Source organism: Hippoglossus stenolepis, chromosome 5 (genome assembly GCF_022539355.2).
Source record: "Hippoglossus stenolepis isolate QCI-W04-F060 chromosome 5, HSTE1.2, whole genome shotgun sequence".
Lineage (NCBI taxonomy): Eukaryota > Metazoa > Chordata > Actinopteri > Pleuronectiformes > Pleuronectidae > Hippoglossus > Hippoglossus stenolepis.
The window spans coordinates 5,630,859-5,644,030 of record NC_061487.1 but is presented as its reverse complement, the minus strand read 5'-3'; the positions used below and the strand labels follow the sequence as shown (position 1 = coordinate 5,644,030).

Below are 13,172 nucleotides of genomic sequence, written 5' to 3'. Positions count from 1 at the left end.
GTAACATCACTGCTAGAAGCGGGTTTAATCAAGCACATCGTGTTTCTTCAAAGAGGGGGGCTGCGATATGAAATTGTGAAAATACGGGATTATAAAGCAAAAAAGGTTTGCTATCATGCTAACACTAGCGATCTTTTTTTTAAGGTTGTGAAAAAAATGACCATACTACATTACACTACATGGTATTAAACTAAGATATTACAATTATTATCGTAATTTTTAAATCCGTATTAATGGAGAAATTGCTACATTTGTGAGTCTCTCTCACAGCTTGCCGGTGATTCGCTAGGCATTCTGGTAAATTTCCATACCCCTTGGGTTAAAGTGAGGGTGTGAAAAATCTTTGTTTCAAGGGCTATACAGCCCTTACACCTGGCCATACACCTCCATCCCAACAGGTATTGGGACAGCCTACCCCTACATGGGACCGTATAAAACGAAAGGGAAGGGCTAAGGGCTAGGGCCTTAGTCTCTACCCTCCCTCCCTCCCTCCATGTCTTCTCACAGCGGTGAGCACACAGTCATCCCAGTGACGTCAGACAGCTGCTCCTATCCCAGTTGTGGTGGTTTTTCTTTGCTTCTCTGGAGGTGAGTGGTGATGATCAAAGGACTACTCTACCAGTGCCTTGAGTTTACAGCTAATTAGCCAAAAGACAAAAACAAATATAGGTAACTTATCTTGCTAATGTAAAGCTTGCGCTACTAGCTAATGTATTAAGTTAGGGCATACAGGCTAATGTACTGTACATAAGGGGAGACACTACAGGTAATTACAGTCAAATTTGTTTCTAATGATGTCAGCAAAACTAATTAAAATGCACTCATTTCCATACATTTGCCAATTGGCACTGCAGGTGAATAGGATAAAACAAATGAACTAAAACATATCACCACAGAACTTCCCAGAAAAGTCAGAATTAAATTGTAGGTATCTGATTCTGTAATTATCATCATAAATAAGAATAATGAAACAGCATTGTACAAGAAGATGAAGTTTTTGTCTTTTTACCCTATTAATAATCAATTAATCAAAAAAATAAACGAGGCATAATCGATTATTAAAATAATTGTTAGTTGTAGCCCTAATCCTGTTTGTCCTGTTCATCCCTTTAACCAGATTTTGCTGCATGTCCTAGTGTCTGAAACATTTAATGTGAAATACAGTCACACTTTCGCCCACCAGCTTTTGTCATTCTGTTGCAGCAACTGAAGTTTGAGGTAGCTACTTGCTTACTAGGAGCCATATCATAAGCTACCAGAGTTGAGAATTAAGGCGGCATCTCTGGCGATGTTTATGTTGCCTGTAAGCAGGAAAACTGTTTCCGTAAAAGCTCTGGCTTTATATATATATATATATATATATATGAGGCACAAAAATCTGTGTTATGATTCGGACCAGTAGGTCCCACCCAACCCTAGTATAATGACACAGTTTTAAAATGGTGTGTGGCCATAAACCATGTAGTGGACAATTTGATACGTGGACCGGAGTGTGGCACCTGACCTTAGCTGAGAGATTTTATAATAATTTATCCCATAGTAGTTTAGACATTTCACTGAAAATGACAATGCCATGGTTTTGCAAGAGGAAAAATCCAATGATGACCAGATTCATTATTTATCCTCTGGGTAACACTATTGTCTGCAACTTTTATGGCAATCCATCTCATGGTTAAAAGACAGACTGAACAACAGGGCAACGTTTCCATCTCCAGAGCCACAGTGTATGCTAGCACGGCTAACAACGTCAACTCATGCGCTAGATCCACTTGTCCGTGTATTGGCAGATTTTTTGTTTATTATCATTGTAAATTGAAGATCGTACGGTTACAGTTACTGCAGTGTATTATGTTGGCCCAGTTACATGTCGTCAATAAGTAGAGTCCATCAGCAGCATGAAAAAGACTAAGGGTCAAATTTTGTTTTAATTTTACAGGAGTAAAATGTAATGACCTGAAAAGAATGAACTGTAGACTCAGAAAGCAAACATTACAAATAATTATATATGTGCTGAAGCCTTTATGGCTTCCAACCTCATTCACATGAGGTGCCTGTTAAAAATGAGGTCAGACCAGGTTCAATGGTCGGTGAGGCTCTGAGAGTTTGATAATGTGATAACAACATTTCTTCTGATGATGAATTACCTCAAGCATAACCTTGTACTGCTGAAGTGTCTGCTTTCTTCAGTTTCTCATATCGGTCTCTTTTTTTTTTTCAAATTGATGGTCCAGATTTTGACAGTTTTCAGGGTATAATGACAAACAGGATGACATCTGACTGAAAGAAACAGACACTGTAGTTTCTTAACTCAAACACTAAACTGTGCATTCTTTTTCATTCTGATAAATAAGGGCAAAAATGTTAATCAAAGAATAAAGATATAGTTAAATATTAAAATGAAAGGCATACTTGACTATAACAATGTGAACAAACTCCTTCCCTTTCCTCCCTTCCTCTGGAAGGAAACTAGCAGGAAGCAAAATAAAAAACACACTGCTGTTCTCTCCATCTTTCCCGCCAGGCGTTTCCTGGATGTTACTCCAGAGAGCTCTTTAGCTCTTCTCACCACAGAAACACACACATTGAGCCCTGACAATAACACACTGACTTATTCTGTTAGTTTGTGTTGAATTTGTGTCAGACAAGAGGATTCATCCCGGTGGTCAGAGCAGGGGTGTAAGATAATGAACAAATAAAATTATATCTAGATATTTTCTGGGATTTTGTTGATAGCAACAAGATATCTGATCATTGCATTCTTCAAAAATTTGGAAAAGTTTTATATTGTACTAGCTTGCAATTGTTAAGATATAAATTGCTGCGGCATTGATAATTTAATTTAGGCAAAGCTTTCTAAGTGAAAACACTGTATCTTGGATCTCAAATTCAAAAGGTTGTTTGAAACCTCCTCTCTCAACCACTTTAAATGGCTTCATGTCTTTTGTTATGCAATTGATGACAGTACTTTTCTTGTCATAAGTAATTTTTTGCAGAACAATTCAGCTAAAGATGCATAGTGTGAAAACAGCTAAACTGCTTGGGCTCAGAATTAATTACCACTGAAGAGTACAGAGGGCACAATTGCTCATCAAAAGTTACATAGTGTTGTTTTAAAATGTGAGGCTGCCTTTGTGTCATTCATAAATTATAAGCTTCACTCATACAACAGGTTAGAGTGAATCTTTTTTAGGTATCCACTCATACTTGACAAGTGTGTTAAGAAGCTGGAAGTAAAACATGTTGTTTGCTCTGTCTAACTCTTTCACAATCATTTCCAGAGGCTTCACAGTGAACCTGAGTCAACACCCAACAGACATTTCTCTGTTGTGCAGATTGTAGTAGGAAGCACGCCTTTCGTTGTTTTGTTTTTAGTTTTCAAAATAACTACAGTAAAACCTTTACCGTTTCCTTTCCTCTTCTTTAAAATATCATGTAATCATTTTGTTACTCCCCTCTCATCCCCTGGACTTTATTTTGAGGACATAACATCCAATCTCTCAATTACTTCTTTCAAATGAAAAAAAAGTCCAAGTTAACCTCTTCAAATATCTTGTTTTGTTACCAAAACCATCATGTTATTAGTTTATATTTGTATCAAACAAAGAAGAGCAGAATATTCATTAATGAAAAAATAACTTTGTTCATTATGTTGGTTTCTGATAAAATTCCTGCAAGACTGGTGACATTCAATCATTAGCATGCTAACACACATTCAACTCAGAATTTTGCTGGAACCAAATACGGCCTCACAGAGTCGCTAGCTGAAGACTGACCAGTGGATTGATGACTTCAAAGCCTGATTGATATTACCAATTTTTCATTGATTAAATTAACCAACTGCTTCAGCACTAGAACATTTTATGTGATAACCTCCACCATGGGGGTTATATTTGCATCAGTGTTTGTTATTTCATAAAATTATGCAAAAACTATTGAACCTTAAGAAGAACCCAATAAATTTTGGAGCGGATTACATAATTAATGAAAACACTTTCGCCTTGGCGGAGGTAAAAAAAAGAAGCTACAAAAACAATCACGTACAGTGTTTAACTCAGTATATTGTAGTGTAACTGTACTGTCAGTGAGAGTTTTAGCAGAGTGAGGGCTGTCTTCGGCCCCCGGGGCAGGGCTGACTCGCTGTCTGATGCTCTTCACGGAGAACCCTGCTTTGTGAGAGCCCTGCTGAGACATCCTTTCACATCTCCAAGAGGAAGAGGAGGAGGAGGAGGAGGAGGATAGGTTACATAACGCTCTGAGAAGAGCTCCATCTCAAGGAATCTGACAAGGGAAGGAGAGATGACAAAGGAGGACGGAAGTTGCCTCCAGCGTGTCTGTGGCCAAAACTTGCGCCCACTAACCACCGGAAAAAAAATAAGCCCTCACATCAGCAGAAGTGGCTTCTTATAGCAGAGAAGCAGGAGGAGATGGTGTTTATCTTGTTTGTGTAATAAACAGCTGCCAGGGGATTAGACATGTGCAGGGAGAGATGCGTGGGTCTCCATCAGGGGGGGTGTCTGCAGTCATGATTTCCCTGCTTGGTTTGTCAGGCATGCTTGGAAACAGGACAAAAACAGAAATGCCGGGGAAGACTGGAAGCCTCCGATGTTTGAGAGACGAGAAAACCCAACAGGTGGGCGTCTCTGCATTATGTCATGGAAAAATAGCTCATGAATAAATAAATAAATGTCTTCACTTCACTTCCTTAATTGGCTACTTAATTATGACTTATTTCACCTGATGCAGCATCCATCTGCTATTTAAACCAGACGTCTCAAGGAATATTCAGAGATGCTGCTGAGCAAGACAAGTCTGCAAGGTGAGGGTTCTTCACTCAAAACTGGAGATTCAATGCTCCACAGGTTTCCTCGTCCACCTCTGAAAACAGAGGCAACAGAAGCGGGGCAGTAAATTCTGCAGAACTTCAGAAAGTGTGCCTTGAAGTAACCTTATAGCATCAGGCTGTTGTCCAGCCATAACTCTGCTTCAGGAATCAAGTGTTAAAGATCTTAATCATCAATCTCACTGAAAAAACCTGCCTACACAAAAAAGCTGAGAAATATTTCTCTGACTTTACAGCATGTACAATTTTGTTACAAGTCAAAATATCGTCCCCTTGTGCCCTAAAAAGGGAGTTGAACTACATTGGTTTGGCTTTGCTTATGAAAAATGAAAATGAAATTAAAATATGTAAAATAATATCACTATAGACTTCTACTGTAGCCACAAAATTTAGTCGGGTCAGATTTGTAGTTCACAAGGGAGACCCTAATGAGCTGTGTTACAACCTGGAAGCAAATTATTTACTAGAAATAGAAATGAACCTCACTGGGCTCTTTAAAAAATACACATCTGTAAATGTATTTAGATGGCATCAGATCAAACTGTTTCCTCCCTCTCATCTGATTCACAACATGTTTGATCTGCTCCTGGAAGATTTAATTGACTCCCTGTGTTTTTTCACCTTTACAAAACATAAATCAAACAGCCTACTGAGTCACAAGACAGAATATTGTGTAGTTATACATATTTTATTAGTTTCTTGATCTCTTATAACTCAGACAAAGAAGCTGAGTATTAAAAAACTGTAACTGAGCTTTGACTCCAACTCTTCAAAGTGGTTGCGTCACTGAAACAGACAAACTACAAGATCATTTGCACAATGAGCTCACGACAAGTTGCAATAGCTCATTCAGTCAAATCACACTATGTAAACAAGGAAAGACTAGATGTTGCACAGCTGGTTTCTCTGCTTCCGTTTCTCTGGAAAACTTCCCACAAAAGGTGTCAGGTTTACGGTCAGTCTGATAAATACCTGTAGCGGCTCTTCAGACCCCGGCTGTACATGTTTTATTGATTCCTTCAAAGTATGGTTTTGGAATTTGGGTTCTGGAATTTCCAGTAATGGTCCGTCCAACAGAACTGGTTATGATCACAGTTCGAAGCCAGTTGGGGATAATATCTATGCACTATTCGACAATTTGATTGGTTGAAATAATTCTTGACTATTTCCTTGCTGTAACAATTAAAATTGTAAATTGTGTAGTGCCGGGCAATTAACCAAAAATGTATCGAAACCAACATTTATAACCTCTCACCAACTATATCTTGCCCATGTGGGTAAATTTGGATAATTCTCCTCCCTCCACACACTCATGCTAACCTGCGCTCACTTTACAGGTTAACAATACCAACACTAATCATGCGTTATTAGGACACGTCCAGTACTTGAAGTTTACTTTGTGTTTGTCTGATTCTCTCTAGAGTTTATGAGACACGTATTTAATGGTTCAATGTGGAGAATTTAGTGACATCTAGTGGTGAAGTTGCATGTTGCAGCTGAATACACTGCAATGCACCTCACCCTCCAAATATGAAAGACAACCTGTAGTAGCATTCAGTTGTTGTAAAAACTGGATAGGTGTTTAGTTTGTCCAGTTTGGGCTACGTAGAGAGGACCCTCTACAGATGTAAATATAAAGGATTTAAATATAAAGGGCCCATTGTAGTGTAAAGAAAACAATTTATTTTACAATTTAAATGATTACACAGTAGTGACAACATCCCGAGGATAATTTTATTCAATTTCTGCCAATAGATCCCTTTCATCTAAATCTTACACACTGAACCTTTAAACACATTGAAAAACAACACGAGACGTGACAGGCACAGCCCGGAAAACAGGATTAAAGTGACTGGAACAGTCCGGATTCATGATTCAACATCATTGATTATATCGATGTGACCATCAGCTTGTGTGAAGAGCGATAGAGACGAACAGACAATTGTTGACTGGCACCGAGCATTCCGCCTCAATGCAGTGGCGCTGCCAAGAGGGGGACAGCAGGGCAACCAGGAGACTGTAAAGGCTTAAATCAGTTTTCCACTACACCAGCCTTAGTGTATTGATGTTGAGAGCATCAACACAATCAAAATAATAACATCACTATTGATTTTATTGTTTTTTTTAATGGGGGGGTGTGGCCAGCCCGCACCCTGCTGCTAAAAATCCTTGAGGAAACACTACAATGTGCTTAATATCGCATTTTATTAGAAAAAATATCCTAGCTTTAATAGTTAAAAAAAGCTAGTTAGCAAGCAAGTCACAGAAAAGTCTTCTTCATGCTGTCAGTCAGTGCACGTTCATGTGTTTTAGGGGCGTGGTTTTGACGAGAGGGACGATGGGAGCTGGTGGGATGTATTAATTGCTTTTTTTCAAAGTATACCCTGCTCTTGTTTACTTTTCCAGGATTACCAACCCTAGCTTTACACATTTACTTTTAAAAAAGTAAATGTGTAAATTGTTTCTCAGTTTCAAACACTGAAATACTCCATACTCACAGTTTATAAACTATTGGATTTGTAATCAGTGTACACTGTTGCACAGACTTCTTTAACCCTGCTGACCCGATGCGAGCTCTGTAGATTGTGTTTCCAATATACAGAATCAGACTAGTGGTTTCCAGTCTAGTGCCAAACCTAACTGTGCTGGCTATAGACTCATCAATAAGGGATGTATCCTAATAGGAATCAGTCTAATTAGAATCAGTTTGCATGTATAAAAATTGGACAATGGTTCAGGGTTCAGCTGGATTATCAGGATTTACAGCGACTTTCAAATAATGTAGTAAACAAACCAAATTACCCCACAAAACTAATGTTTGCCAACGATCAGAAATGTACAAAAAAAAATTCCTGAGACTATATCAAACAAAAGACAGATAATACATTGTATTTAGGTCTGCAGTTGCCTGCGCCCATTGCAAACATTTTCACCAAGCTGACAGGAAGAAATATCAAAGCTATTATAAGCACAATCTTTCATCACAACACATTGTACTTTTATCTGTTGACCATCAACACAAACTAAACCAGAATGAAATATTAGCAATAAGGTACTAACCCCCTACCATCAGACTCCAACATGGTCAGACCAATCAGCAGCCCAACAATCATAAAACATCTCCTGCCTTCGAGTTACGTTTATGTTGCATCAGTGCTGTCCACAGTCGGTTGTGACATTGCTGGTTTCATCCATGACCATGATGGAAATGCTGATAATAACCATCAACAACTTTACAAAAAGCTCCATTTAGTAGCTGCTTTCAATTACATCACATGATGTTCATCAGCAGATAGACTTTGATTAAATGATGGATAGAACCTGAGCAGGGATTATTTTCTCAAATCACTCAAATTTATCAATGAAAAGTGTTCGCATGTAGAAGACATGTAAATCCTTACTTTTTGAACTTAAGGAGGATTCAAATTAATAGATATGATTAATATGCTTCGAAAATACAGAAAAAACAATCAAAAGAATTTACAGCACATCTGTTTTTCCTGACATTTCTATCAGCAAACATGATTTTTCACTCCACAGAAAACAACTAATGTCGTCATTAATGTGGCTCCTGGGAGGTGAAACCCAGAGGACTGAGAATCATGGAGGCCCACAGTGAATCCACTGAAGGCTGGGTATGCGCGTGGGCCGACACTAAGCATCATTTTGCATCATTAACTCCACCTCCAGAGCCACAGTGAGCAGCAGGAAACTGACAGGATTCAAGACAACGGAAATTGCTCTGTTAAGTGTTTAGTCTTCTATTACTTTTCTTCTCCAAGTCTTCAAACTTCATTTAGATTAGTCAGAGTTTTCATCAGTCACAGTGCTGCTCAACACTAAACGCCTGAACATTTTATATCTTTGGCTTGAGCTACTTGTGTTTTCTCCAGTTACTTCAATTCTATTGGATTTGGCTGCAAAGCTGTTTCTACCCCTAAAATTCCAAAAGTGTTTTGTGGACTAAAACACTTCACCCACCCCTCCACCTGCATAGCGGTGAGTAGATCGAGTGAATTTTGGGTGAACAATCCCTATAATCTTCTATCCTTTCTATCACAATAAGTAAATTAAAGTAAATAGTGAGATTGTATTGCAGCAGTAGGCTCTGTTTGTCTGTGGCTTGCATATCTCGAGTATCGTTCATCTCAATCAGCTTCACACTTGACAGAAATTGAATATAAAATAATCCTAGTGATGTTTTCACTAGTGTGTTTTATCTAAATTGTACTAATTGTTGTTTTCTTTACCCTGAGAATTGGCCCTTTATATTTAAATACTTTATATTTACATCAGGAGCAGGTCCTCTCTACGGACGCTGCCATGTTTTTTACAGCTGTCCAAACTGGACAAACTAAACACCCTTAGAGTTTTTATGACAACTGAAGGCTACCACAGCTTCTTTCATGTTTTTTTGGGGGAGGGGGGGCTATTCAGCTGCAACATGCAATTTAACCACTAGATGTCATTAAATTCTACACACTGAACCTTTAAGTGAATTTGGTGTGACTTGGACACGCAATACTTTCAATATTAATTTGAACAAACAGCTGTCCAGCACTCTGTAGCAGTCAATCAATATGGGTTATTATTAGAATAACTATTACACATTATTTCAGATTTTTGCTCCTGAGTGAAGGCTTATGATTAGGATTGTAACATTTATAAATCTGAATCTAAAACTGTGATTCAAAAATCCAAAAACTTGTATACAGACTGCATTTTGATTCAATTGCTTCACTTTGCTCGTGTTGTGTGCATGAGGAGATGACCGAAGCTTAACTTTTTAAGCAGCAGCGTAGGCACCAGCCAATCCAATCATGTTCTGACAAAACATCAAAATGAACCTGATATGTGTTTACCTGGTTGTAGATTTTATTTTGTGTGCACTTCCTCTCTAGCTAGACAGCTAGCATGGCATGTTAGCACAAAAGACAGCAATATTGTGCAGTCCATGCATGTTGTTATGATATTCACACCAGCACCACAGGTTTCATACACAGACGCTTATATGCGAGTCCTCTGAATCTGTCTTAGACATAGACACACAGACACACACAGACACACACAGACACATTGTGCTTGAGCTGGTTAGGTTCAGTGGATAATCACAATAATCAGCACAGTCCTCTGCCTAGTGGATAGCTTGTCTACTGGTTGTCGACATGCTGTGTAGTTAGTTGGTTAACTATGAGACCTACAGTAGAGAACAGACAGTACTGATGTTCTCAACAGTTTTACTAATTGCTTTAATCAGTCAAAATTGTTGGTTAAATGATTAATGGGCATCCCGACTCAAGATAATTAATAACCCTGAGACTGCAGACCCCCACAGGCAAATTCAAACCAACAGGGATCATTTTGGTTTTCACGAGCTATTATTTATGTATTATGAGCATCGCTGGCACTGAGTGTGAGTTATATTTCTATCTCATCTAATGTTCATGTTGTAGCTTGCGTGTAGACTGGAAAATACTGTAATTTAGATTGTTTAGATCAATCAGGTTTTACAGTGAGAGCCTATACCGGCCAATAACAGAGTAGAAGAGAAATCAGGCCAATACCTGATCAGCTTAGGTCAATAACAGTGTTAATACTGATTCAGTGAAACAGAGTGCTCCTCATCACAACTGTGTGGAAATTCAATGGAGACATTGGCTGTTCTCTGATCTGATACCTATTAATGTCACACTATTACCTCAGTTCTCCTTCTGTGGGCTCAGCATAACTTCTTATTCTGCAGATAAATCCACTCTTCTGCCAGTGGTCCTTCATTCAGAGTGTTCTATTGACGTTTCCCTCCTGCAGTGATCAAGAGCAGTCTGCTGGGCAGGAGTCCAGGGATTCAAACTGGCAACCCACCACATAAAGACATGCCTGCTGCAGCCTCCCACCAGGGACTATACAGCAACTTTAGAAAATAAATCAATGCTAAATATTCTTCACACTTTTTAGGAACTCACATTGTATATCTATGAAACCAAACAGGGAGAAGCAGGACTTCCAGAATTGGGTGAAATGAAAACTCGAGAAGTTAAATAAACTGAATAAATTACCACGTCTGCCTTCTTTCAGAGCAGATTCATCACTCACACAAACATCTTTGGTGAATGAGAATGCCTTGTCTGCATATTGAAATCAAACACCATGAGACACTCATTAGCAAGTTTCCCAGCGGGATGACATATACACAGGGGTTCTTCAGTCATAACTGGCTTCCCCGCTTGCTTTATTAGTGAGCGCTTGCAGGTCCAGGCTGCCCTGCAGCTCAGCAGAAATGCATTCATCTGTATCTAACACAGTCAAACCAGAAGAGAGCTATTCACCAAATCAGCCGAATGGCCACTGAATGTGTTGCAGCCAAGGACGACACTTCAATGCCTCTTACAAAGCACACACTCCCACAAAAATTGAAGGAATTCAGACAGAACACAAACATGTCAGCCTTGTGTTTACCAAAAAATGAAGGCTATTTTATAGATCTACCCTCATTAGCAGTTAGTGAGTCTCAATCAATCTAATGTTATATTTACCCCAGTGAAACAACTTTTATATTGGAGGGCATTTATAATCCCAAGTGTTTACTTGTGCAGAGGCCTCCAGATTATATTAAATCTTAAAATAAGAAAAGGTAAAGGGTATTTTATGAAATATGCTCAAATGTTTGTTTTCTGTGATGGTTTACTGAGCTGGTGATTTATCCCAATGTCTGATCCAATGGGAGCCGCATGTGTTGATAAGATGACTTGATGTACTAATGCTGGTGTTACAGAGTTTGGTTCTTCATTTTCAGGTCTGTTAAACAAAATGCAAAGATCTACAAAGCTAAAAACAAACAAACGGACACTTCCCTAGAACGTCTTTACCACTATGTCAGACTCCATTTGGATTTCTTTCAATTTTAGGTTGACATTAGAATTTCCAAATAGGAATAAACTGCACAAATGAGTGCACAGCCTAACAATAAATAGGTTCAGAATAGGTCGTGTTCGGCTTTTAGTTTACACACTGTGCTAATCTATTTTAAGAAATATTGACAGTTTTTACAGTGGGCTGGTGCTGATGGCCGTCGCCGGTCCAGCAGTGTTTCGGCGCAACAACAATGTGGAAGCAACAGGAGACTAGATTAGATAAGTAAATATTTAGTTGAAACAAGTGATTGCTGATGATACAATATGAGCCAAATGAATTGATAGAACCTACGATTGTCAGAACACTGAAACGATTGTTGTTTGTTCTCAAAATGTTTGGCAGGTCGGACAATCAGCTTTAAATTGACATATTCTCAATTACAGTTCGCTAGCGGACCCCTCCACAGCAGACAACAGGTGCACAAGTTCCAGTGTGCTGCATTTACTCACCTTCTGCTGCCGCCGGGCCATGTCGGTGGGCTGCTTGGCGTTGAACGGGTAGGCTATGCACCGCAGGACGAACACATAAATTTGCAGTTTAGTTTTCCTCTCCTCTTCCTCCCTCTGGATCCGCTCCCGCTCCTTCCTCTCCTCATCTTCACCTGCATCGGCGCCGTCTCTCGCACCCTTAGCGGCGGCGCCTCCAGGTGCGGCTGACTCTCTCTGCTGGCCGCCCGCCCGGCTGCTGTTCGCCCGTTTCCCCGACAAGGAGGCAGGTTTCCTCGCAGCCTCCTCCACAACTTCTGGGTCGGACTCCCCGCCGGTGTCTTCGCTGGAGGACGGGTCCAGCATGGCTCACGGCGGCAAACGAGACAAAAAGAAAAGCTGCTGCCGGTGCGATAGAGACAAACAAGTGTTTGAGCCTTAGTTTGTTTGTTTTAGTCGACGTGGCGTTAACAGCTGCACTTTGCGGACCGGGAGCGCTGCCCCGCTGCTGTGAGCCGAGTGTGGAGGCGCGACCCCGGAGCTGAGGCGGAGTTTCGCCGGGTTCATGTCCGCGGCGCGTCCGTCACCGGGATCAATGTGTCGGAATGACGGCGCGCGCCCGCCGCCGCTGGCTGCTGCTGCACTGAGCTCACGCGCTGTGAGTGCGCGCTCCTGCACACAGGTGAGCAACCTGTAGCTGCACACACAGATAATACAAGGCCCGGGGAGAGGTCTCACTCTGTCTGTGTTTCAGAGCATCCTTCACGGTCTGTGAGGCGAACAGGCTGCTTTCTGCCAGCAATACTCAACATGGAGGAAATGTTGGGAATCACAAAAGTAAAGAAAATACAAATACTATTACCTAATATTTCATTTTCAATTCACAGTCTGTAGCTTTTTCGCTGTCAAGTTGAGATGGGTTTATCAATATCATAAACCCCTCCATTTTATTACATGTCACTAGTTTAATGTTTTAATTCTCCCATAGTTTGTTG

At 40.0% G+C, this 13,172-nt stretch overlaps 1 protein-coding gene across 2 annotated transcripts in view; it reads right to left on the bottom strand.

The window, feature by feature from the left end:
* cadps2 (Ca++-dependent secretion activator 2) overlaps positions 1–12,813 on the bottom strand; it is a 226,908-nt gene extending 214,095 nt beyond the window's left edge. For both annotated transcript variants that reach the window (XM_035157552.2, XM_035157556.2), the window contains exon 1: positions 12,202–12,813. In XM_035157552.2, coding sequence (XP_035013443.1) covers positions 12,202–12,543 — 342 coding nt within the window. In that variant the 5' untranslated portion in view covers positions 12,544–12,813. The remainder of the gene's footprint in view (positions 1–12,201) is intronic.
* Between the last annotated feature and the right edge of the window lie 359 nt (positions 12,814–13,172).